Source organism: Podarcis muralis, chromosome 5, assembly GCF_964188315.1.
Source record: "Podarcis muralis chromosome 5, rPodMur119.hap1.1, whole genome shotgun sequence".
Taxonomy (NCBI): Eukaryota; Metazoa; Chordata; class Lepidosauria; order Squamata; family Lacertidae; genus Podarcis; species Podarcis muralis.
Window position 1 is genome coordinate 25,944,728 of NC_135659.1, and position 27,738 is coordinate 25,972,465.

The following is a 27,738-nucleotide window of genomic DNA, read 5'->3' on the forward strand; positions in this document are numbered from 1 at the left end:
TTTATTTTCATAAACACTTTATTTCTTTGCTAATGCCAATGTTTGGAATATAAATTACTTTCACTTTGAACCGTTACCAGTGGAAACGCTGCAGAAAAGCGATCATTAATGCACCGTCTGTAAATTAATTCTTTACCGTAAAAAAGCAAGCAAGCTGTGCACTAACCTGACACTTTGATTAGGTTTGACTTAACGGACTTGAGATTTCAATCCCATACACACTTACCTGGGAGAAAGTCCCACTGAATGTAATGGGAACTTGCACCTGAGCAGAAATGCATGGGATTATGCTCTGAAATATTTTAATAGACTAATTCTGGAGCAAAGGAACATTAAATTAATGTAACTCATAGCTCCCCACGAAGAACCCATAGAATTGTAGCTGTGAGAATCACAAGAGTGCTCTGAGGCTCCTAGCAGCATCACAGAAACATCTATTCATTTCTTTGACATTTATTTCTTTGACATCTGTGGAACGCCCTCCCATCAGATGTCAAAGAAATAAACAACTATCTGACGTTTAGAAGACATCCAAAGGCAGCCCTGTTTAGGGAAGTTTTTAATGACTGATGTTTTAATGTATTTTTAATCTTTTGTTGGAAGCCGCCCAGAGTGGCTGGGAAAACCCAGCCAGATGGGCGGGGTATAGATAATAAATTATTATTATTATTATTATTATTATTATTATTATTATTATTATTATTATAAACATGTTGGGGCAGAAGGCAAGAAGAACCATGGTTGTTACACAGATGTGTAAGTGGGGTGTTTTGTAGACATTTCCTTACTTTTGATATGTTACCGTAAGCAGTTTAACACCAGATTTGCCCACAATATTAAGCCGTAACAAGTGTTCCAAGAAGGTTTGCCCAGCCATTCCAGGATGAAGGAAAGAAGATTCTTTGGCAATCCCTCGTACCAGAAGAAATGATGCCCTATACCCATTGCACAATAATGTTATCAATATTAATACAGTTAGCATGTATTCCTCACAAGACTGGACAAAAACCACTCTCAGTTACATAATTCTTAAGTGTGTGTGTGTTTTTTTAAAGCTCTGTAATATAATACAGTATATTCACATGATATCACCATGGCTCCAAAAGGAACGATAATACCTTTAAACATTTCCATGGCTAATTTTAAAAATACAGTTTAAAATATTTTCAAATTAAATTTTGAAGCAATGAAATGCACTGTAAGGTAATTACAAGATTTTTTTTTTTTTTGCTTTTATATCTTTATATAAAAAGGATTTGCTCTTTGAACACACACATCCATATCTGGTGCCAACTCTGGCACTCTATCATAGCCTTTTGTTGAATGAAAGCACGGTAGCTATGCCTCTTCAATTTGATTTTACGAAGCCTTTGGTCAGACTCAGTGGTAGTGCTGCAGCAGCGTACGTTGTGACCTGAACCCTACAACACTTCTGATTAATCCTTTTTATTATTTGTGGATTCAAATTCTTCCTCTCTGGGAATCTTATCAAAAAGGTTTCTCGTGACCGTAAGAAATGTGTATAAATATGTTTCCCAACACCAATTTCTGTTTACTTGTTCAGCTTTCTATATAATTATTTAAAATGTCTGAAATGAGAACGATTCAATCCTACTTTGCAGGGGTTTAAATCGGAATACCAAATCAGAAACGCCATGGTTGCACCAAGTCTTATTTCACTTTGATTTGATCATTACAAATATACAGCAAGTTTAAAAAAAAAACATACTAAGATGAAACAGTCAATTTGCAAAAAAAGAAAAGAAAAAAAGGTATGATTCAACAAATGTCATGTGCTCTTGCAAGAAGAGTGCATAGGGAATTTCTGCAGCTGTCAAATACAGTAAATAATTCTGATTTAACCTCAGAGTTCAAGCAGGAAGCATTTCTAACTGTAGGTATTAGGTGCAACGTGTTCCCTTCAAGTTTTGTTCTAGGACTTCCTTCGTTTCCAGAGGTACATACTGTTTTCTGTCTTTCTGTAGTTTGGTCTCCCATAAACCATTATTTTAATATGTTGTCATTCTTCAGATACCATGTAAACTCTTCCATTCCAGTGCTTGGTGGTCCTCCATATAATTATTTTGAGGTCCTTAATGCACAGTTTTTGCAAAAAAAAGGGCTGGCACTGAAGAATCTGCTACGCTTTAATAGGATTCCCCGCAGGCTTTGGATCATAACCGTATAGGAATGTAGCAGCTATTACAAGAACGGCTCCAAGGAAAAAAACACTGAAAGTGAAAAAGAGGGGAGGGGGGAGAGAGAGACTTAAGACCATATACATTCATAAACTGGATATCATTTACTTCAGTGTATTTATTTCATGACCAAAATGTTCGTTAGTTTTGCTTTTCCCATTTCCCCATTCTTTTTACAAGTAGATATCTGGCTTTTCTCTTAACCTGGTCATATAATGAAACACCAGGACACATACAGAGGTCTGCAAAGGAGCTGGAACAATAAAATAAAATAGCGCCTTATTAAATAGATGCAGTGAGCAAATATGAGACTTTTGCACGGCAACACGACAGAACTTCCCAGCTTGCAAATGGTTACTGTTAAAGTCTCATGATGTTGTCTGAGAGAGAATTGGACAAAAAAGCCATTATTTTGCTTTGGATACTTCCACAGGCATGGAAGGCAGTGGCTTAGACTGAGAAGTCCAATATGTAGGCTGCGGGGTTCAAAATGGCTGAAAAAGTGTGCATCAAAATTCAGGGTATCAAAAAATTGTGGCCATCAAAAGAGTGGGCTTTCAAAATTCAGGCAAGTATGTACCTGCTCTAAGATATTTCTATTGGAGTTAAATATTTTTCTTCCGTTTCTGACTGAACGCACTGCTGGTGTTTTAATATTCTCTCTTAAAAGTATGCAAATAAGGAAAGGAAAGATTCTAATCAACTTATGTTCAACTTGGGAACATAAGAAGCTGCTCAATGGAGAATCAAACTGTTGGCTCGTCCAGCTCAATCAATGACTGGCAGGAGCAGGGTTTTATAAATGGTATAAATGGTTTTTCCGAATCCTACCTGAAAAGCTCAATCTGATGTCATTCAGTGTGAGCAAGTCTGAGTCCTGTTTTTCCTGGTGGAAAAGCAGTTCCTTCAGCAAAAGTGTTTTTGTGAAAACCTCTGAGGATTGGGGATTTTTGCAAGCCCCAAATCAGTGACTTCGTCTGCTTGTATGACTATCACTGGCGTGTCAGGATTTCTGTAGAGAACTGCTATGGCAACAAAACTGCTGCGCTATCCTTACAAGCATACAGTGGTACCTCGGGTTAAGTACTTAATTCGTTCCGGAGTTCCGTTCTTAACCTGAAACTGTTCTTAACCTGAAGCACCACTTTAGCTAATGGAGCCTCCCACTGCCGCCACGCTGCCGGAGCACGATTTCTGTTCTCATCCTGAAGCAAAGTTCTTAACCCAAGGTACTATTTATGGGTTAGCAGAGTCTGTAACCTGAAGTGTATGTAACCCGAGGTACCACTGTACAATATTGGCTCCCGTTTATGATGGAGGAAGGAAGATTTTTGGCCTAAAGTTTCTTGCTCCTCAGCTGCAATTTCATGTGCTGTAGCACAGCCCAGTGGCGTAGCGTGGGGGGTGCAGGGGGGCCGGCCGCACCGGGTGCAACATGGGGGGGGTGCTCGCAATCGCAGCTCTCTGCCCCTACCTGGCGCTCTCTCTCTCTCTCTCTCTCTCTCTCTCTTTCTCTCTCTCTCTCTCTCACTGCAGTGCTGGCTGTGCGAATCCGATCCGAGCCGGCGGGTCGCCGCCCACTGTGGAGGGGGGGTGCCAGGAGTGCCATGCGGTGCGGAGAGAGAGCGAGGGTTAGGGGGCGCAAATTACTTGCCTTGCCCCGGGTGCTGACAACCCATGCTACGCCACTGGCACAGCCTTCAGGTAAGAACAGGGGTGATCAACACGTTACACCATCAAGGATTGTAATAGAGATCATTGCATCAAAAGCATGTACTACTCTGTTACTGAGCTACAATCCTGAGTGTCAAACAAGGGAAACCGTTGCAGGTGCACTATCAATAGTGCCCTCCTTGTTCCCTGGCTCCCATTCTAAAGGAGAAGATGATAGATCTTTTCTTCATTCTACCAGATGGTGTAACGTGTCGATCGCCCCTGTTCTTACCTGATAGAGCACATGAAATTGCAGCTGAGCAGCAAGAAACTTTAGGCCCAAAATCTTCCTCCCTCCATCATAAACGGGAGACAATATTGTATGCTTGTAAGGATAGCGCAGCAGTTTGGTTGCCATAGCAGTTCTCTAAACAGAAATCCTGACACACCAGTGATAGTCATACAAGCAGACAAAGTCACTGATTCGGGGCTTGCAAAAATCCCCAAAGAGGTTTTCACAAAAACACTTTTGCTGAAGGAACTGCTTTTCCATGAGGAAAAACAGGACTCAGACTTGCTCACACTGAATGACATCAAATTGAGCTTTTCACATCTGATGAACAGAACTGGCACAGTTCAGCAGTGGAAAAGAATCTGCACAAGAAGTGGCTGGACCATGGAACTTGGAGCAGATAGATGGGCAACAATCTCCATCAATAAAAGCCTAATCTATGTTGACCCTGCTGGGTGAGGCTTTGGAGGGCTTTAAATGGGCATGCCATTTGTGTGTCTAATCACCATTAAACTTTCTGAAAAACACCTAATCCCCACTGTTTAGTTTAGTTGTTTAGTTCGTTTACAGTTTGATTACAATTGCTAGGCAAATACTGATACAGTAGTACCTCGGGTTACAGACGCTTCAGGTTACAGATTCAGCTAACCCAGAAATAGTACCTCGGGTTAAGAACTTTGCTTCAGGATGAGAACAGAAATCGTGCAGCAGCGGCGCAGCAGCAGCGGGAGGCCCCATTAGCTAAAGTGGTGCTTCAGGTTAAGAACAGTTTCAGGTTAAGAATGGACCTCCAGAACGAATTACAGTGGTGCCTCGCAAGACGAAATTAATCCGTTCCGCGAGTCTCTTCGTCTTGCGGTTTTTTCGTCTTGCGAAGCACGGCTATTAGCGGCTTAGCGGCTTTAAGAAAAAGGAAACAAACTCGCAAGAACTCGTAAGACGTTTCGTCTTGCGAAGCAAGCCCATAGGGAAATTCGTCTTGCGGAACGACTCAAAAAACGGAAAACCCTTTCGTCTAGCGAGTTTTTCGTCTTGCGAGGCATTCGTCTTGCGGGGCACCACTGTAAGTTCTTAACCCGAGGTACCACTGTACCTGAGTATGTACTGAATTTGAACTCAGGATGCCCAACATTAGTCCAGCAACAGATGGTGAATATTGGTTTCAAAAATATATACAGTCCTACCTTGGTTGCCAAACACCTTGGAACTCCCGAACAATCAAAAACCAGAAGTGAGTGTTCAGGTTTTCGAACAATTTTCAGAAGCCGAACGTCCAGTGTGCCTTCCACAGCTTCCGATTGGCTGCAAGATACTCCTGCAGCCAATCAGAAGCCGCATCTTGGTTTTCGAACAGTTCTGGGAGTCGAACGGTCTCCCGGAACGCATTCTGTTCGAGAACCAAGGTATGACTGTGTTACTTGAATGTTATATACCAGTGAAAATTAGTAGCAAACCAAAGCCGACTCAGCTAGGTGTTTTGCACTCTGGCATACTGAATTTGATCATTTTCCTTATCTGAGTTAATGTTTGAGCTATTAATAATGGGCTTCTGGTTGAACTGTAACTTTACTTATTGTAGATCTTGCGGATAGCACCTCAGATTTAAACACTAAACAAAATCAGGAACAGCAGATACAGAGATATTTTTTTTGAGGGGGAAAGAGGTAGAGCTCTTTTAAATGTCTTACAGTTGCTATCTGAACCATATGTACTTGTAATCAAGTTCCTCTGTATTCAATGAAACTCACAAAGAAGGTTTTTTTTGGGGGGGGGGACACAAATTCATAATACAGTGGTGCCCCGCAAGACGAATGCCTCGCAAGACGGAAAACCCGCTAGACGAAAGGGTTTTCCGTTTTGGAGGTGCTTCGCAAAACGAATTTCCTATGGGCTTGCTTCATTTTTGTCTTGCGAGTTTCTGCAGGGTTTTTTCCCTCCGCCCCCCTTTTCCCAAGCCGCTAAGCCGCTTATCAGCTGATCCGCTAAGCCGCTTAACAGCTGATCCGCTAAGCCGCTAAGCCGCTAAGCCGCTTAACAGCTGATCCGCTAAGCCGCTAAGCCGCTTATCAGCTGATCCGCTAAGCCCGCTAAGCCGCTAATAGCGCTAATCCGCTAATGGGCTTGCTTCGCAAGACGAAAAAAATGCAAGACGAAGAGACTCGCGGGACGGATTCTTTTTGTCTTGCGAGGCACCACTGTATGGTTTTACATAAAGATATATGCCACCTATTTCAAAGAATCACCCTGAAAAAATATTTGAGTCCAGATTAATATGGAAGTAGTCTAAAATGCCTTAATTTCATATTTCCTTCCCTAAAAAGTAAAACACTGTGACCATTACTCTTTGCATATGTTGATCTTAGCGGAAACGAAAAGTAGTATGTTTGGCTCAGAATAAACCCACTGAAATTAAGGTCCAAATTAAAAAATATTTCAGTTGCATAGTTAACAGCCATGCTTGGAGTTTTTCTTTTTCAAAAAAATTAACTAATTAATAATAAACTGGGGGAGCAATTTTTATTGGAATCGCAACATGGAGGGAAATGAGTTGCGACATTTGCAGGAGCAGGGGGTTCGTCATGTTGCTGGGGAGAGAAGGGTTATATCTCCTCTCCCTGAAGGCTGTGGTCATGATAAGACTCATGTCCCAGCAATTCGGTCTTAACTTTTAAAAAATGTGCATCACCAGACTACACAAGAACTGCAGAGTTTATGTCTAGCTTAACACCAAGAACAGTCTAGTCAGTTTAATGAAGTAAATCAGTGCAATTCAGGCATAAAAACTGAGTCGGTTAGAAAGAAGCATGTGAAAAGGTACTGAAATAGTGACACAAGCGACCAAAAATGTGCATATTATAACCTTTGATAGACTCCGACTAGAATCAACAACAACAACAAACTTTATTACGGTCCAGAGACCAACAAAACATTACAAATCAATACAGAGTTCATACAGCCTACCTCCAGGTTAATCAAGCACTTTGTTTGGACTATAGGGCTCATTTGTTCTTGCAACCACCGATAAAAACTTTGCCACTGCCAACGTTCTGGCTTTTGTCCGGTCTTCCAGTAGGAACCTGACATAGTGAGCCTCTGACTTTCCCGGGAAAGGCACCAGCAAGGGTAGTATCAGTTCAGCCCTGGCCTGCTCATACTTCGCACAATGTAACAAAATATGATTTATGGAATCGATGTCTTGAGCACACGAGCAAAGTCTGTCCTGGTAGGGAACTCCTCTCAACCTACCATCCAGCACTGCAGAGGGGAAGACATTCAGTCTGGCTTTGGTGAAAAGCCTTCGATAGTTAGGTACTGTCAGGTTTTTGATGTAAGATGTTAACTCAAAGACATACCTAGAATCTATATTTTGTAATCCGCATAACAACCACCATTCTCCACGATAAAATACAAAGGCTGCATCCTATTGCAAAGTATTTAGAGTGTGTACTAACCTAAGCAGTTAAATTTACTTAAAATCAATTGAGACGCAAATTTCAAGTTATTTATATAACGTACTCTTACCTTGTAGGGACAAAATCTTGCAGCCAGAAGTATGAGATTAATGTTGACAGTATAATAGACAAAGATGTTGCAAATCCTTTTAAAATGTTGTCTGCATATTTTATAACAGCAGCTATGACAAGGCCTCCAAGTGCCTGACAAAACATTGAAAAGTAAGTTGTCATCATATTTGAAAACTTCAAAGAAGAGGCCTTCCTTACCATGCAAAGAAAATGGAAGGCTGTCTTTTCAAAGACGGCACCTCCCCTAGGGCTTTTGTAAGTATTGCAATAAATAGGTATTTGTTAACACTAACATGTAGGGCAGGGGTCAGCAAACTTTTTTAGCTGGGGGCCAGTCCACTGTCCCTCAGACCTTGTGGGGGGCCGGACTATATTTTGGGGGAGAAGGACAAATTCCTATGCTCCACAAATAACTCAGAGATGCATTTTAAATAAAAGGACACATTCTACTCATGTAAAAACACGTTGATCCCCAGAGCGTCCACAGGCCGGATTTAGGCGGCAATTGGGCCACACCCGGCCCCCGGGCCTTAGTTTGCTTACCCATAATGTAGGGTGAGGAAGTTCAAAATTATATTACATTAATAATAGGGCTGTCAACTGAATGAAGAAAAGTTAGTTGATTAATTGGGGTTTTGTCAATTAAATCTGCATATGAATAATCTGAAGTAAAAAATGAAACTCTTATAAGATGACACCTGCACATGTCACAAAAGGCACCGTCTTAGAAGAGACATTATGCTTTGTGTTAGAAGTTTGATTTGGTGGTGGAATTTGCCAACTTACGTATATTTCAGTTTAGGAAAAATAATGTCTGATTGGGGGGGGGCTGTTTAATAAGTCAAAGTATTTTAAACTAGTAATTGAACTGAACACAGTGGTACCTCGGGTTACATATGCTTCAGGTTACATACGCTTCAGGTTACATACCCTGCTAACCCAGAAATAGTGCTTCAGGTTAAGAACTTTGCTTCAGAATAAGAACAGAAATCGTGCTCCAGCGGCACGGCGGCAGCAGGAGGCTCCATTAGCTAAAGTGGTGTTTCAGGTTAAGAACAGTTTCAGGTTAAAAACGGACCTCCGGAACGAATTAAGTACTTAACCCAAGGTACCACTGTAAAGATAATTGACCCTCCTCAATAAGATGCAGCAGTACTTATCCCAGAAAACTGACATGTTTATCCTGCGAGAGAATAAGCTCTGCTGGTTTTTGTGTAAAATGTAATTCTGGATGCATTACCTGCAGAATGACGACTATCCAGGTGAGCTGGTTGTAACCTTGAAAAAATCCATTCTTCGATACAAGTTCCCCATCATAAATGTAGACGCCCATCAAGCCAAATATGCTGCCAAAAAATCCTTTAAAAGACGAGACGGATTTTTTAAAGCACAGTGAAATGAACGGCAAACATAAAAGAAGAAACTCTCTTAATTCACCTGAATGTAGAAACGCAGGTTGGTCCCCTCCTGCGTCAATTAATGTGCTCCATGTGGGGAATCCCAAATCATGTCCTGGTGTTTACAACTAGTATAAAGTTCTGTCCGTTTACTGGCAGGTGCTGGACATAGGTAGAAAGTAAACTGGCTGCCTCTCCTGTTCAAGGCCTTTGTTATGATTTTTTATCCTTAGCCGCCAGACCAGAGTGGGAACTCCCTCGCCCAGGTCCACCAACCAAGCGTCACCCTATTGATTGCCCATGATTGGGCAGTTTGAGCTTTAGACTTGGTAGGCTGTTCTGCCCTGCAATGTGGCTTGCCAGGGAATTTATGCCAGCTGGCTGCTGGAACATAACTGCTCGCCACCCTGGGCATGGTGTTCAGCCCGCGACAGTTGAAACTGGCGCCCACCCAGAGCAGGATATTATGATATTTAAAGCCCTAAACAACATGCTCACAGCCTATCTGTCAAAAGGAATGCCTTTCCCCTTAGATTTGAAAATGTATTTATTAAAGCAAGCTTTTAATTTGTGAGTCTGTCACTTTTAAGAGTTTCCCCTTTTGAAAAGACTATTTTGCTCTGAAGCTACGGAGTTCTTCATTTTGAGCCTACGTTTTTGCATTTTTATTAGCTGCAAACTATTTTATCAATCATTGCTTTTCTGTTTTATATACACGAAGGAGCGTCTTCACCCCCATCATTCTGCCCAGACACTGAGGTCCAGCGCTGAGGGCCTTCTAGCAGTTCCCTCACTGCAAGAAGTGAAGTTACAGGGAACCAGGCAGAGGGCCTTCTTGGTAGTGGCACCCGCCCTGTGGAACGCCCTCCCATCAGATGTCAAAGAGATAATCAACTATCTGACGTTTAGAAGACATCTGAAGGCAGCCCTGTTTAGGGAAGTTTTTAATGACTAATGTTTTAATGTATTTTTAATCTTTGTTGGAAGCTGCCCAGAGTGGCTGGAGAACTCCAGCGAGATGGGCAGGGTATTATTATTATTATTATTATTATTATTATTATTATTATTTGCTTTGGGAGCAATTTGTTACAGGAAAGTGGTGCGCCAATTGTTGCTTGTGAAGAAAGCTGGCGTATACAGTTTAAAATAAATAAACAGAATAAAAATATGAGCCTCTGCTTTAAAATTCTCTGTCTTTCTCGGTGCATGGGTTCCAGAATGTCAGGGATGCTCGCGTGGGGTCAGTTCTAACAATTTCAATATATATGCGTTTTTCTGTGTCCGCTGAACCCTTGGAACCAAACCCTCTTGCAAAATGCAATCATACTGTAAATGCATTTCTATTTTCCTGTGCTTTTAAAAAAATTGCAGTTACATTTTACTGTTATAGTTATTTTATTGTGTAACCAATACTGGATTTTTCAATGCTGCCTTGAGTGCATTTAGGAGAAAGGCAATTAGCAAAATTAATAAGGATGGATTCAACTGCTAACATGAGGTCTCATAGCACAATTGTACAGTCAATTCAGATCTAACCTATGAACTGGAGAGGAGCTTTTCTACAGGTTCATAATATATCTCTACAAATATACATGCAATCATATTTTTAAAATGGCAGTCCATAATCCTGTAATCAGTTGTTGAGAAATGATATATTTTGTTTTAAACAAAAGGAATTCATGTGTGTTTTTATTACACAATTCTGTTACAGACACAGGAGGAGGGATTTAAATATTCATCAAGAAAATGTTTGCAGGGAAACTTGATATTTCCAGTTTATTTTTAAAATAAAGGCATAGCATAAATAACTGCCACATTAGGATTATGCTTTAAATTGGAAACACGTAGTCAAATTTAATCTAGTTCTAGTACAATACATGAGCCAGGATCCAAAGTCTTATCTTAGTTTTGCCTGTGAACTTGCGACACTTCAGACGGAGTGTTTGACTTTGTAATCTTTAAACAGAGGACCCTCGTGGAAAATGACAAAGCATTAAAAAATCCCCTAAAAGAGAATTTTAGTTGCACTGTGGTTTGGATCTCAGCCACCGTATTTAGCACCCATTAGATGATATCAAATCAAACAAAACAAGCTGACTCAGACGTTAAATGAACAACAATTGTATTCCGAACAGGATGCAGCGTTTATAGAGTTCCTGTTAGCAAAGTTAATGGCAAATTTGGCATATGCTTCTGTAACAATTTAATTACACAAAAGCATGTTGAGGTACTCTGATTAGATTCTGCTGGAAATCTGAATCTCCGTTCTGTGTTTCTCTCGAAACAAGACTCACCCAGCTGAATGTTCCTGATCCATACTGACTGTTTTGTTTCTTTCAAGATTTTCTCAAAATATACTCCAGCAAATCCACTTGAAAAGCAGGCTATGAGTACTGCCATAAGGCCTACAAATTGTGATCCTGCTGAGAGTTCTTTAGTGGCTGCTTCTTGTGAATCTGATGGCCACTAAACGAAACGAGCAAAATAAAACATGTATATTAATATCGTACAACAGGTTGCCAAATAGAATTTAACGTAGGGCAGAAGTTTGTGCTTTGTTCTTGCTGACAAGAAGCGAAAAGAGGCAATGAAATACCAGAAACATTTCCCATCCAGCTCTTGTTTAGTCCTTATTCACATCTTTATACCCATGAGCAGCTATTGATGGCATTCCAAGTTTGCAGTGAATCAAACTGTACTGACAATAGAATTGGGTTTTTAATAAGTCCCTTTAAAAGTTGCATGCCTAGGCATAAAGGTAAAGGTAAAGGGACCCCTGACCGTTAGGTCCAGTCGTGACCGACTCTGGGCTTGCAGCGCTCATCTCGCTTTATTGGCCAAGGGAACCGGCGTACAGCTTCCGGATCATGTGGCCAGCATGACTAAGCCGCTTCTGGCGAACCAGAGCAGCGCACGGAAACGCCGTTTACCTTCCCGCCGGACCGGTACCTATTTATCTACTTGCACTTTGATGTGCTTTCGAACTGCTAGGTTGGCAGGAGCAGGGACTGAGCAACAGGAGCTCACCTCGTCGCGGGGATTCGAACCGCCAACCTTCTGATCGGCAAGTCCTAGGCTCTGGTTTAACCCACAGCACCACCCGCATCCCATGCCTAGGCATAGTCCTTCACATTTAAAAAATATAAATATTTCCACCCAAATTAATGCCCACCATTTTGTTTGGGCAACTTTTTGGTTTGTGGCTCTAAACATATTCAGGCTGCCCTGATGTTTATGCAGAAGCCAGTCCCACGTATCTCAGTGAGACAAACTCTCATATAAGTGTGCATGTGCTGGTAGTTCAAGGTTGCATCCCTGTGGACACTTAATTGTGACTTCCGAGAAAACATGCTTTGGACTGGGCTGCACATTTGCAACGTTAAGCATGTTTACCTGAGACTAAGCCTTACTGAATACAGAGAGCCATGTTTCCAAACAAACACAAACAGAACTGTGCTATAACGCATGCTAATAAACACATCTAGTTCTTAACCCAGTCTTCTGAAGCATTTTGGGGTTTTTCAGGTTTACTATTTTATTAAATGCTGTTTGTGTGTTACCTAACCAGGTAGAGGGCCTTCTCAGTAGTGGCGCCCTCCCTGTGGAATGCCCTCCCTTCAGATGTCAAGGACATAAAAAACTACACAACTTTTAGAAGACATCTGAAGGCAGCCCTGTATCAGGAAGTTTTTAATGTTTTATATATGCTGTGAGCTGCCCAGAGTTGCTGGGGAACCCCAGCCAAATGTGCAGGAAATAACAACAACAACAAAAACTAATCCAGCAAGTCCTTCAACAGATGCTCAACACTGGGAGCACTGAATTCTATGTTTTGTAAGTGGTGCCCCTAAAGAGCTAGGTACATTTACTGGTGACATGGCCTATATCTCAGGATCGTATCCCAGAACAGCATGCATAAATTGAACATGTGAAATATGTTTAGGACAGTATTTATTCTGCTACTTCCTTCCAAAATAACAAGATTATTAAACAGTGCCCAAAAGAGTTGTGAACATTTGGCCCATTTTGCTCTGCAGCATCACCATCTGCTTATCACTGTTCAATTAATCAGGAGTTCAGTGCACCCTGAAGGTATATATGAGTGAATCACAAGCAGAGATCCAGGGAGGGACGTTTATTGACAAAAGAGCTGATTGCAATTGTGTTCTATTTCTTTATTCCTCTTTTGCCATTTAATATCCAATTATGGGGGATGCGGGTGGCGCTGTGGGTTAAACCACAGAGCCTAGGACTTGCCGATCAGAAGGTCAGCGGTTCAAATCCTGCGACGGGGTGAGCTCCCATTGCTCTGTCCCAGCTCCTTCCAACCTTGCAGTTCGAAAACACGTCAAAGTGCAAGTAGATAAACAGGTACCGCCCTGGCGGGAAGGTAAACGGCGTTTCCGTGCGCTGCTCTGGTTCGCCAGAAGCGGCTTAGTCATGCTGGCCACATGACCCGGAAGCTGTCTGTGGACAAACGCCGGCTCCCTCAGCCAGTAAAGCGAGATGAGCGCTGCAACCCCAGAGTCGGCCACGACTGGACCTAATGGTCAGGGGTCCCTTTACCTTTACTATCCAATTATGGATTTTTTGACACGAACACAGAGAAAAGAGTTTGCCCAACTTCACTGCAACCAAGTTCAAACACATGAAATGGATCCCGAGGTTCTGTTGCACCTATTGATCTGCTTCACACAACACGCCAAGCCAAACGTTGGCTTAGGAAGACTGTGCAAATGTGCATGATCCCGGAAAGAAACACCATTATTAGTGGGGCTCAGTCCGTAGGCAACATGTCAAAACTATCCTTCATGTGTTCTTTTACAACAGTTTTTATCAGCAGAATAGAGAACACACAATATATCTTATTATGAGACTCCTTCCTGGCCAATCTTAAAACACCCTTCTGAACATGTTCCTAGAAGGTACCAATACATTTATTACCAAGCAAGTGCCCAAATATTTAAATGTTTTAAAGTCTCTTGGATCTTCTTTGATATTTTACTGGGGCTATGATTTTGTGTCTTGTACAGTGGTACCTCGGGTTACAGACGCTTCAAGTTACAGACTCCGCTAACCCAGAAATAGTACCTCAGGTTAAGAACTTTGCTTCAGGATGAGGACAGAAATCGCGTGGTGGCGGTGGCGCTGTAGCAGCAGGAGGCCCCATTAGCTAAAGTAGTGCTTCAGGTTAAGAACAGTTTCAGGTTAAGAACAGACCTCCAGAATGAATTAAGTTCTTAACCCAAGGTACCACTGTACTCTGTATTGTCTCATTTCTCAGCTGACAGCATCTGCAGTTAATGGATAAACTGATCTGGGAATCAACATTTAATAAGGATTCCACCCCTATTCTCTCATTTATACATATCAATAAAAAAACAATCCTTCCAGAACAGATTTAGGGGGCACAGAGGGAGAGAAAGAAGGGATGTTCCACTGTGAGGCCAAAAGTCCTTCATTGGATACTACCAGTGCTTTTTTTCTACGGAGATGCAAGGGTACTCATACCCCTAAACATTTTGTGAATCTAAATTTGGCCTCATTGAGGGGCAGTATTTTAATATGAGTAGGATAATGAAAGTACCCCTAAACATTTTTATTTTTTTAAAGCACTGGATATTACCCCAGGTATTAAGAAGTAAAGCAAATAAGATCTACACTTTTAATATTCAGGAGTATGTTTATGTTAATATTTACCTGTACAAATGCAACTCCAGCCATCAAAATCACTAATGAAAGCCATTGATACACACCTAATTTCTTACTGAGCATGGACACAGAAAATAACGCAGTGGTAAGAATTTTCAGCTGATACGTGACCTGAAAAGACCAAATCAAGATGACTTTTGATTAATGATTCATTATTTGTGTGCACAATTTTAAAAACAAACAGACAAACAAGCAACAGCAAACTCCTCAAAAGCATACCATACCTGGTAAGTGGCTGCATCTAGGTTTGACAAGGCAACATACAGGAGATTATTCTGTAGTGTGTAAATCCCAGAAGGAATAGCCAGTTTAAGTGTCTCCATAGGCTTATTAAGGATTTCATCATGCAACACTCTGTTCAGAGATCGTAAATTGCACTCTATGCAAAAAGAGAGGATAATAAATTCCTTGTAAGTTTAGAAACAGATTAGTGTGGCCTATTAATTATAATGAGCTTTTTTGCTAAAAACTTTTAGAGCTTTGTTTTTAAACATGACATTCCTAAGCAAAAATTTGCATAGCTATGTAGTTAATGTCCATTTACAGCAATGGGTTTTCTGCGGCGTCTTCATTGCATAACTGTGCAAAGCTGACAATGGTTTGTCCCGATTAAGATATAGCAATATCTAGTTCCTGCTGATGAAGACATCTAACTCATCTCTTCAGCACTAGGAACACTGGCAGCAAAATGAAGAAGTTGTTGCTGTGTCCAAAATACAATTCCGTACATTTCTAATAGTTAATTCAGGTGATGAGTGGTAACAGAACTGTAGCAAAAACAGAATTGTGGCAACAGAATTGTAGCAAAAACAAGAAGAATATTATAATTGTGGATGGGAAAACCTAAGGTTTACAAGACGTGGAATTTTTTGGTTTTTTTTACACACGCACAAACAAGATTAAGAGGTCAAACTGCTCCCCCCCCAAAAAAAAACCCCCAGCCCAATGAGGTCTAAGCATGCTCAGTAGTTGTGGAATACAGTTGGGGAAACAAAAGATAGGTAGGTGTGAGAAGAAGAGTGGAGTTTTCTTTTTTTAGGAAGACGAGTTCCTGCAACACTGAACAGGAACATTTCATTTAGGAGGGAGGATACAATGCAATATTTTGCTAAAGGTCCCACCTTGTATTGAAAAAAGTATTAACCCCCTCATTATAAACAAACAAACAAATAGCAGACACCTACTGCTGTCTTTGTAAACCAACAAAATACAGGCTGTGATCTTCAAAAGCTCAGCAATAACCACTGCAGTCGACGATAGATAACGAGGTCCTTCTTCTTTCAGTGTCCTTGAATACCGCATGGTCAAAACCAAGCTAGTTGTCTGGAAGACTAAAATCCCCAAGGAAAGGTATTTTAAGTTGGTAGACATCGCTTGACTATCGCTTTCCTGAGGAAAAAAAGAACAGAAAACATATATATCAAATGTAAAACAGGGACTACTGAGTAAAATAATATATTGAAGCCTGTTTAGGAATTGCTTTCAGTACAAAAAGAAGTCTCTGAAGTCAAGGAGTAACGAACCAAGTTTTTTAAAATGAAGCCACTGCATTACAGGTAGAACAAATGGTCTATAGTGGCAGTGCTGAGCCAATGCAACAGAACAATACCTTGTTTTTGCTTACTTTGGCTGTTGCCACTTGCTTTAAGGACTATTGCTCAGTGGGTTTTTCTTTGAGCCGCCTGTCAATTCCCAATTAAAACTTCAAGCTACTCAAAAGCAGGAAGCATTTTGAAGACAGTTAAGAAAAACAAATGTGGCTTCTTAAACTAAATACTCACAAATCAGCAGGTAGTTAAAAAACCACCCCATGTTACATGGGATGTTTATTTTACAAATTAACTAACAGATGGGTGATTCTTATTTATAACCTGCCTTTCCACTTACTAAAGTAGTATTCAGTGCAGCCAACAACATTCATCATGCAATAAAACAATCAAAGTAGCACAGCAAGGAAGTAACAGAGTCCACTTCAAATGCCAACGCTAATACAAAGCCTGCTGGAACAAAACAGTCTGTGTGGCAGTGAAGAATTCCACTGCTGGTGAAAGCTATGGAAAAGACCAAGCACTGAATGTCAAAGCAGGAATAGGGAACTTAGACTACAGTTCCCATCATCCTTCCCTATGGGGCTGATGTGAGTTGTAGTCCAAGAACATTGGTCTGGCCACAGGTTCCCCATTTGAAAATGGGGCATAGCAAAAGCTGCTTAGAAAGTCAGAACTGTGTAAAAGGAAACTCCAACCTACTCTTTTACACACCTTTAGAATTTCATCATGATTTTTCAAGAGCTGGCGGCTATTCTTCTGTATCTGAAGGTTTCAGCGCCTTTCTTTCCCCCCACTGGAAGTCACATTTACACACATACCATACCCTCCAACATTTCTCCACTGAAAATACAGGTGCCCTATTCCATCATCAGGGACGCGGGTGACTCTGTGGGTTAAACCACAGAGCCTAGGACTTGCCGATCAGAAGGTCAGCGGTTCGAATCTCCACGACGGGGTGAGCTCCCGTTGCTCAGTCCCTGCTCCTGCCAACCTAGCAGTTTGAAAGCACATCAAGTGCAAGTAGATAAATAGGTACCGCTCCGGCGGGAAGGTAAATGGCATTTCCGTGCGCTGCTCTGGTTCACCAGAGGCTGCTGGCCACATGACCCGGAAGCTGTACACCGGCTCCCTCGGCCAAGAAAGTGAGATGAGCGTCGCAACCCCAGAGTCGGCCACGACTGGACCTAATGGTCAGGGGTCCCTTTACCTTTACCTTATTCCATCATCAATCATCAGTAGTAGTAGTAGTAGTAGTAGTAGTATCATCATACGCCACCCATCTGACTGGGTTGCCCCAGCCACTCTGGGAGGCTTCCAACATATATGAAAACATAATAAAACATTAAACTTTTTTTTTTAAAAAAATAATCTCTATACAGGGCTACCTTCAGATATCTTCTAAAGGTTGTAAGGTTACTTATTCCTGGGAGGGGGGGGCATATCCATACCCTCCATAAGGATGTCCTAAGGAAAAGTAGGACATTCCAGGATCAAATTAGAAAACTTCTGTAAATCCAGGACTGTCCCTGGAAAATAGGGACACTTTGAGGGTCTGACATACAACTTTACTAGAGTGCTGTGTGCGCATGAATATTTGGGCCTGACGTTGTCTCATGTAGTTCCATACTAACAGGAGCATACTGTTAAACTAGCAGATTTTGGAGCGTACTCCCCCCCCCCCCCAATGTAGACTTTATCAGGGTTGCCATTAATACACAATAAAGCTATACAAATATCGTGCCCTTAATACACAATAAAGCTATACAAATTGTCGGAGCCAGGCTGGGGGCCATGGACAACTATATCCAAATTTAATCTGCTGGAATCAATGAGGGAGAGGAATCCACTCTCAGGCTCGCCAAATAGGCCCCTCAGTCTGCTGAGGTAACTTCTACAGATTACTCGAAAGGTTGTCAAAGGCATCTATACTTTGACAATGACCTTGCTGGCGTCCTGTTGCAGCAGAACAAAATTTAAGTTTCTCTGGGGATCAACGCAGGCCTTTGGAGACATGGTACACAAAGGAATGAAAAGACCTGCGATACTATCCTGGAAGGCCAGGAACACTAACTTGGCTGCCTTCAGTGCCAATTAGCTAATGTTTACAACTGCATGATCAGATGATAAAAGGAACCCACTCCCAATTAATTTCAATGGGTCTGATTTGAGTAGAATTTAGTTGGACACAACCTGATTTGTATTTGTATCCTGATTCAGGATACAAACACTTTGACTTTTGAGGGTTACATCTTCATCGGCAACTAGGCTATACTGCACTATTTTGCTTCTCTCTTAACTAGTACATTATTCAAACTTAATCTCCAATTTCACCAAGATAAAGACGCCCCTGTTTTTCTTTACTTCTGCTTTCTACTTATCTTGGAATCTGATTGTTTTGTTCAAGGTACAGGGCAGATCTGAGTTACATGTCAGGATTTATCATCCCACAATAGAGAGCTATTGCTCTTTGGGGTGTAGCACCTGAGAGAAACTTATTCTGGCTGCCATCTTTATCTCGGAACAGAGCTTACACCTCTGACCTTATGGCTCTAATATCACAATTTTTTGTATTTAAAAAAACCCCACAAAACTTTTCTCATTCCACCCCCCCCCATCCATGTTTGATGAAGAGTTGTGCAGAACTCACAAGCTTGCCAAAAGGTTTTAATTATTTTAATTATTTTTCCAAATTATAACAAATCAAACCAAATTACTTAAATTTAATACAATTTCTTAAAATCAGGTTTCCTGCTCCTGTTGCCAACATATGTCCATAATTTCCCCTCCCATACCGCTTCCTTTCTTATTTTGTCTCCAGCTGACATCCTTCACTTAGCATTAAACCAGCTTTTTTCACCTTACAAAGAGCAAGCTTGCCAAAATGTTGTGACATTTTCGTCGGCCCTCATAAAGGTATTTACGTATTCCTTTTTTTAAAAAAATGTATACCGTTGTATCATAAATATTTATACAGCAAAGCAGTTTACAGCAACAAAAACATAAAGCCATACCATAAAGCCACAGGAAGTTATTATATAACTAATTATATGGTTAACATCGCATGAAGTGGCTGGGGCAACCCAGTCAATTGGGTGGGGTATAAATATAATAATAATAATAATAATAATAATAATAATAATAATAATAATAATAATAGATGTTCGCCCAAGCTGTTCAACCCCTCAACCTGCCCTGTCCACATTGGCTCGGAGGGCAGGAAATTATGAAGGCATAAAAAGGTCAGGTGCTACCTCTTCAGCAAGCTCCTATTACTTGCTAGCCAGTCAAGGATGCTGAATAGCCTCTTATTTTGGTAACCCAGAGAAGAAATCCCAGATGCGATAAATGCCTCCCACTATTTGTACTTTCCGGAAGCAATTAAAATGCCTTTTTGCTCCAACAAGCTTTCCCAGTTGGCTGAACAGATCTCTGCCAGGGCTGTCTGTTTTGTATTGTCTTTTAAATCCATCTTTTCTTATTTTTTTACACTGTTCTTAATGGTTTTTACTAAGTTTTGTAAATTGATTTGAGATATATATGTAAAACTCAGTATTTCTAAGCAAATATTAAAATAATAAAGTTTTTTTTAATCTGCTGCCCAGATAACCAGCAACTTTTTTCTTGACCAAAAGGTTTTTTTTAAACTGATTAATATATCGATCAACTGAATACTGCAGTCTTAGTCAAATGTGAACTTAATGTCCCACAATGCTTATTTCCCAATGACATTTCAAAGAAAAATATCTGATGGGTTCTTGCCTTAAGTTTTCCGGAGCAATGTGGATTTAGAGCTGAAAACCAAAGTTTGGGATAGAGGATTATACCACAAAGTGGTAGTAGCTGTCACTAAGACTAGAAGGAAGGAAGGAAGTTTACAGCTAGGTGACTTTCCATTGCATCTGTGACCAATTTCACCTTTTCTTTACACCTTTTCTATTGTAGATGATGCCACATTTAGGAACCTAATGGATGCCTGGTACCCAAGAAGAGGGTGATTTGGGAACAGACCCAGCCTTGATTTCAGTGTCAAATGAAAGCGGGAGAGCTCAGAAAGCGTTATTTCATGAAACTGTATGAGTTGCTTATGGAAACTTAGGTGAAGAAATGCTAATCTGACTAGGACAAAAGGGAATGAGAACGATTTAAAAAAAACTGTTCAAGGATTAGAAGAAATAGCTGTAAGGGAATAAGATAGGAATAAGCCCACAGGAAGGAGGAGTTACAATATTGTAAGGCATCCTGACACTCTGGGATGGGGCAAGGCATAAATGAATTTGTACATTTGTAACATTTCAATTCAAAGACAGACGTATTTCACACTGAGCAGCATTTTTAGTTTTGCACAAATGTCTTGGAAGTGAAAAGGACACGTCTAACTGTTCTTAGAATTCTCCTGCACACATTTTATATTTGTATAACATCTGAACAACTAAATAAAATACAAGCCAGAAAGAAATACCAATTTAAATTTTCATGAACTACCTTAACATACGAGCTGCTAACTATGGCCTAATAAACAAGTCCAACAGAAGACAGGTGGCTGTTTCTCCTGAACGACAAGTTTCTCAACTTTTATGTCAAACCAGCTTCGGCTGATGGCCCAGTTATCTGGACAGGGATAGCCCAACTACTGTTGTCTATGCTCTGATAACCTCAAGGTTAGATTACTGCAATGCGTTATACGTAGGGCTGCCTCTGAAGATGGTTCGGAAACTTCAGCTGGTGCAGAATTCAGCGGCCAGGTTGCTCACCGGAGCAAGACGGTTTGAGCATATTACACTGATCCTGGTTCGACTGCACTGGCTACCAATTAGTCTCTGGGCCCAATTCAAAGTGCTGGTTTTGACCTATAAAGCCTTAAATGGCTCAGGACTAATTCTGCATGTTCAAGTAGATTTTGGGCTTATGGTAATCAAAGAGAAAAACAACTATGCCACATACAAACCACTTTTGAAACTAAGGGGATTTTCAAAAGTGGTTTGCAATATAGCATGCAGATCTATTATTTGAAGGGTGGGCCCAAAAAAATTTATCTGACATACCTAATTCCTTTGGCATACCAGAAGTCGCTCTTTGGATCCTCACCCCCATTAAGAGTTCAGCCAACAAGAAAACCCCAACATATTCAGCACTGTTATATATTTTCGTAAGAGCATTCTTAATAAAAACATATACGGTAGAAAATGGTTAAAAAAACCAAAACAAACCATAGAGATATACTAACTTCAAGTATAATCTTCTCTCCGTTAGCTGCCATTTCATAAACTGAAATGTTAGGCACATAGAATTATTCAGTCAACCTTGCTGGAGAAGAATGACCCATCAGGTATCAGTTGATAAGTTCCATGCCACATTTTCTTCCCAAGCTATCTTAGAAGAAAGCACTAGATTTCCAAGTTTTGTGTAGCATCAGCTTGCTATATGCCAATTTTGCTTGCTGTCGTTCTTCTTCAGCAAACACCAAGCTTTGTAGCATATGCAAAATGATTTCATTTTCTTGTAGGGAAAACGTTTTTCTAAGTCAAAGAGGTGACTCCAAAAGACTGATTCCTCATGTGGACACTTAAGTACCTTGCACACAGAAAAGCACCTTCAATGCTATGCTGTACCTAACACTGCCTATAAGACAAGTGACGTGTCAGAAATTGTGTAACTAGCAATACTCTACGCATTCCACTGAAACAATAAACCACTCACTGTTAAGCACGCTGCAAAGCGCAGCCTGTTTGGAGATATTTATTTAAATATCGTGTTTCCTCTAGATAAGAAATCTCAGGCGAAAGATCTTCAAAACAGAGACTGAATTTCACGAAGCACTTTATATACGCTAAATATTTACGAACATAGAAACTTTCAACATAAGGTTTAACCCTGCTGTGTGTCTGTGGAAATGGACAACTACAAAATGTTTCTAAGACGCAGGTTGATAACCTCATTTGCTCCTTTAGAACAGTGCATGGTACATGAAAGACCAAAATGAATGGAGTTTTGCTCAGCAGCAGAGGATGTGGTGCACTTTTATTATATTCAGCAGTATAATTTTGGGGGTAAATATTAAATATCTATAACCTTGTCAAAAACAATGTAAGAAATATTTTACCAATGGTTTTTTGAGGGGGTGGATATGATGGCAAAAAGCAATGGGCTCAGGTTTTAACACAGGGGTTTTACGCTGGAAACCTTCCTATTTGTAGAAACTACTGGGCAACAGAACAAATTAGCCAAGGGAGACTTTTAAAAAACTAAGGCTGAAAGCCTGCAACCTTGAACACACTTATGGCTAGTCCTACTGAACTCAACAGAACTTATTCCTGAGCAGGCATGCATAGGATTGCACTACAAACATTTAAGCCTTATGGGTTAGGAATTAAAATCGGAACTGTGATGATTCAGATTAGAAGATAAAACCTTGAATGTAAAGGTACTGTGAGTGCGGTGCATGTGTTTGCCCACCTTATAATAATAGGCTAAATCTGGGCTGGCTGCAGCATTGACTGGGTCTTTGGCACGGTTTCAGCCCCTGGGCCCATCCTACATCAGTTGAACACTCACCAGCCAACCAATGGAGTTACCTAGTGGTGAGCTGTATCATCAGTGCTCCCCTAACCCAGTGGTTTTCAACCAGGGTGCTGTGGCACCCTGGGGTGCCTTGAATGATGATCAAGGGTGCTGCGGGCAACCCTGGTCTCTGTCCCTCTTTTCTTCCCTCCCTTCCTCTGATGCCCTCTTGCGTCTCTGCCTCCCAAAGTCTTGTGGGGCTGTTTGTTGCAGCAGCCCTGGCTACAAGCTTCCCAGGCGAATGGTGCCTCTGGGGCTGGCCAGGGGGTACTTTCCAGGCCTCTGTGGGGCAATGTGAGGAGGCACCTCTCTTTGGGGCAGGGGAGGCAGCTCAGAGACCGGGGGCGGCAGCAGTGGCTGCCCAGAGGACTCCCAAGGAGAGGAGGCTGAGGGAACACTCTACAAGGGAGAGTATTTGAAAATGGGTGAGAGGGCTGCTGGCTCTGCAGGCAAGGGGTGACATAACTGAGCTCCTGAGCCCCATAGGGGTGTTGCAGAAGGAATGTAGTTGGTCAAGGGAGCTGTGGACCCAAAAAAGGTTGAAAAACTTTGCCCCAACCTCGGGGCAGCTTGGAGTCACCATTTAAATTCCTCACAATGCTTCAGGGTATGAATAAAGGCTAGTCAGCACATGCACCAACCACATTGGCCTACACCAAGGGTCAGCAAACTTTTTCAGCAGGAGTCCGGTCCACTGTCCCTCAGACCTTGTGGGGCGCCGCACTATATTTTGGGGAAAAAATACGAACGAATTCCTAAGCCCCACAAATAGCCCAGAGATGCATTTTAAATAGAAGCACACATTCTACTCATGTAAAAACACCAGGCAGGCCCTACAAAAAACCCAGAGATGCGTTATAAATAAAAGGGCAGTCTACTCATGTAAAAACACACTGATTCCCGGACTGTCCGCGGGCCGGATTTAGAAGGCGATTGGGCCGGATCTGGCCCCCGGGCCTTAGTTTACCTACCCATGGTCTACACCCATCAATGTAAACATAGTTCTGTTTGTTCAAACCTCTCTCTAGTTCAGTGTTTCCAACGCCAGACCTCACTCGCAAGTACTTTGCAGAGAATTACAACTTTCCCCTTCACATTGTCAAAAGTTGTTGAAGCAGGCCATAAAAGAAAATCGGGGGGGGGGGGGCAGGGTATCCATTTCTTTGAGAACAGAACCCTTCACTTATTTAATTATTTCGAAAGCTTCTCCTGAACCAGAATGCATTTTTTTTTTAATTAAGACTGATGTTCCAGTCTCATAGTGTGAAGATAGAAGAAATCTAGTCAAGTTTATTATTCTGTTATGTTTGGCTTGTTTATCTGCCCTGCTGCCTGTCTGTTTCGATTGTGTATTTTTTTTTAAAAAAGTTGTATAATCACTTAAAAACACGCAAACACAATTGTTAAGTGCCTTGAGCAATTTTTCAAGCAGAAAAGCAGGATTTGTGAAGGAATAAATGCCCTCAGTTTTCCTGTTCTACTTGCTATCACCTAAATTAAATTGCAAGAGGATGGGAGTTGTGGTCCAAAACATCACATCAACGCACACTTCCAGCAGTAGTAATACTCACAACTATCTAAAAAGCACCACACCAGCCATGTAAATAAAGATTTATTCACTGCTCAAAGCAGAAAAGGGTATCCCACCCATTTCAAGGTGTGACGCAAATCTCACACAGCTTAAGCTGTGATGCAACCTCATCCATAGTTATTTCAACAAAGCACTTGGCAAAGGTAGATGTGTTTTTCAAAGACTGATGACAGTAGCAGTGGTACTAACATTTGTAGGAAATTATTAGCTTGATTAACTCAGAGGTGGGCAGAGTTCAGGCTTGCTGAACTATTTTGTCTCTTCCTAGAATCAAAAGATTACCAACCAGAGTCAGGTGCAAGAGACATAAAACGGTTGTTTGCATGCACAGGACTACTAGAAAAGAGCTTACTTTCTTTTGCACCAGAGTCCACTCCTAGTTACTACAACTTTTCTTCATTTCAGCAGTCTAACTGAGCTGGAAAAGTCATTTTGCTGTTGCTATCGTTAAACAATTGGGAATTGGAAACCCATGCAGATCTACTGCAACTCACACAAGATCCCAATATGCCCTCTGTCTACCTCACCCTTTTTTAACCGTACCACTGCCTTCCTTTTGTAAGCCACCAAGTTATTTATTATCTCCCAGTTGACATCCTCTTTCACCCTCCTGTTATGTTTTCTAGTTCTTGCTCAACAATCAAAAATCAAATTCAATTTATTAATCCTCCAGTTTCCCTTCAATAGTATTTCTACAAAGACACAGATATTTTAGGATACTTTCCAAGATCACTGTCTCCCCCCGCCACCAAATTTCAATTACCAGGGAGGCTATGAGAAACCTGTTTCACCGTGCTTTTAATACTTCTGGAAATAGTACAACCTAACTGTGTGGGAAAACCTTTCAAAGAGGCAATGTAGAGAGTCAGGCTGTAACCTGTAAAACATGTGATACATCTTCAGCCTCCTCTACTCCTCCCTGCCAAATAGAAATTCCCTGACACAATACACAAAGGTGTGATTAGATGGCTGCTATTCAGATATCAAATAAGGAAGAGCGCAAAACCAGAATCCTGGCAAAACCAGGAAATTCTGGGCCTCATAGGTTTACATTACTCCACAGATTAGCTGTTACTGTGCACACACAGAGAAGCAAGAGTTTGATATTGACTTAGGAGTTCCTGTGTCCAACTCTCTGTGGCAAGAGTAAATGGAATCGTTTCCCTCTCTTTATTCATAAATAGTACATACAAGGTTTTCATTGTGTAAATGTCACTCCATATTTTCTCTTTGTATAATATAGTGATAGGTGCCAGCTGGAGAAGTACATATAGTAACTTTAGGCTGCAATCCTATACACCTATACATATTTTCTTGAGAGTAAAGCTCAGTGAGACCACACTGCACTTCTCCTAAGATTTGGACAAATGTGCCATTAATCCTTAGGTACAGTGTAAACTGAATTAATACAAGTGTAGTAATTCTGGGAGTTCCAGAAAGGAATGGCAGTTCTTTTTCATTGCATCTTTCCCAGTGTTAAGCTTCAAACTTTCCCTCAAAACCCAGTTCTTTACCTACCTACACCCCTGGGCTACATGCTCCTGGCTTGCAACAAACTAACATTAACTTGTTAAATAAAACCATAGAGGAGTTGCTGTTGTTTCTAATTAACTGCCATGTCTCCCTGTGTTCCTCGCTTGCCAAAGTACAAGTTACTGCAATCCAGGCCATCTGAGTGTCCAAAGAACTCGATGCACAATAGTAATAAATTTGTTTCTCAATAGCCCTTCAAGTTGAGCCCACCAACAAGCAGGCAACCTATTTGGCAGGAGTGGCATAAGGCACCAAGGAATGGCAGGATGTCTCTTAACTTCAGGCATCAATGATCCAAATGACTCCTTAAAATTTTGTAAGCCTCAAGCTTAACTAGCCAATTCTAAGCTCAGTGGTCGCTTTCCTTGACACCAGATATTTCTAAAACAAGAATCACAGAACTGCAGAGCCGGAGGGGGTCTCGGGGGTCATCTAGTCCAACCCCCTTGCAACTCAGGAATGCAGCCCACAGCGGTCCCTGGGTGGCCTCAAACCCCCAACAGCCAGACACGTTGACCCACCGCACCAATCGCAGAACTGCAGAGTTGGAAGGGACCTCGGGGGGTCATCTAGTCCAACCCCCCGCGGCGCGGGAATCTCGGACTTGAACCCTTCACCCTGAGATCAGGGGCCTCATGCATCACCGACTGAGAGCTGCCTCCCAGCTAAAAAGCCCATCTTTTATCCTGAAAAAAAATCAAAGCTCCTCGAGGGACTCCTGAGGGCAATGCGCAAGGCGAAGGAGAGAACACGAAACTTTCCTTTCCTCGCCGCGATCCCAAAGCGTCAGAACGGGCTCGCTGCTTCTGGTTGCGGTTGGGCGGGACGGCACTCTGCACATGCACTCTGCACATGCTCGGAGAGCCCAATCCCTCGGGGATGGGGTGGGGGGTGCTTGAAAGCCAAGCCGCCCCCACCCCGAAGAGCCCCGCCTCCTCCAGGTTCGCATCCCCTCCGGGTCCCGATTCCTCCCGCTGCCTCCCTCGGCGAGGAGCTGCCCTTCCCTCCCGCCCGGGTCTCCTTCGCTTCCCATCCTCACCTGCCGCGCGGGGAGCCTGGCGCGCTTCCCTTCCGGGTGCTGCTTTCTCCCCCCCACCAGCCGCCGCCATCCACTCCCGGTCCCGCCCCGACAACGCTCCGGCTGCAGCCGCGGCTCCGCCCGCTCGGTTCCCAGCGCCCCGGACGGCCCTTCCTTTCTCCGAGGCCGCTTGCCGAAACCCCGCGCTCCTCCAGGGTGAACTTCCCTCGGGGAACCCCGGAGTCCGGGCGGGAGAAGCTTTCCGCAGGGCCGGGGAAAGGAGGCTGAAGGGCTGGAAGCGAGCGGAGGGCAGCAGGCACCCCTCGTCCTGCCCCACCTCTTCCACCCCTTTTTACAAGTGCCATGCACAGTCCTGGGACAGGTTTATGGTGCCATAAGCCTATCTTTTTTCACACAGTTTATTATTACTACTACTACTACTATTATTATTATTATTATTATTATTATTATTATTATTATTATTATTATTATTATTATTTTATTATTATTATTTTCTCCTTCATGTTAAACATTATCTCTTTTTCTTCTACTCGAGAATGGGTAACTTTCAAGAACAGTGTTATAGGAATTCTCAGGTCGCGTATATATAAATCATATGTTCATAAATTTACAAGGCAAACACATACATAAGTATATAAACTACCGGTATGTGTCTGAAACAGTACAGGAGAGCAATCCTGAAACCATTTTG

The 27,738-nt window shown here is 41.9% G+C and overlaps 1 protein-coding gene across 2 annotated transcripts; it reads right to left on the reverse strand.

Annotated features, from left to right (window-relative positions):
- On the reverse strand, positions 1 to 27,194 carry SLC35A3 (solute carrier family 35 member A3). 2 transcript variants are annotated; one of them, XM_028732685.2, is made up of 8 exons: positions 27,048 to 27,194; positions 15,961 to 16,165; positions 15,001 to 15,155; positions 14,765 to 14,887; positions 11,359 to 11,530; positions 8,908 to 9,026; positions 7,666 to 7,799; positions 1 to 2,231 (listed from the first exon to the last, which is right to left on the reverse strand). In XM_028732685.2, exons 2-8 carry the CDS (start codon positions 16,145 to 16,147, stop codon positions 2,141 to 2,143), a joined length of 981 nt encoding a protein of 326 aa, XP_028588518.1. In that variant the 5' UTR covers positions 16,148 to 16,165; positions 27,048 to 27,194; the 3' UTR covers positions 1 to 2,140. The 2 variants fall into 2 exon arrangements, with proteins under 2 accessions (XP_028588518.1, XP_077784567.1); XM_077928441.1 differs by lacking the exon at positions 27,048 to 27,194 and adding an exon at positions 21,551 to 21,877.
- Between the last annotated feature and the right edge of the window lie 544 nt (positions 27,195 to 27,738).

Bases quoted from the DNA above. Each gene is read 5' to 3' on its own strand.
- SLC35A3 (XM_077928441.1), bottom strand. From the start codon at position 21,583: ATGGCAGCTAACGGAGAGAAGATTATACTTGAA. The intron at 14,888-15,000 runs GTATGGTATGCT...TGGTCTTTTCAG, and splicing joins TAGATGCAGCCACTTACCAG to GTCACGTATCAGCTGAAAAT. The intron at 2,232-7,665 runs GTAAGAGTACGT...TTTCACTTTCAG, and splicing joins CAAGATTTTGTCCCTACAAG to TGTTTTTTTCCTTGGAGCCG.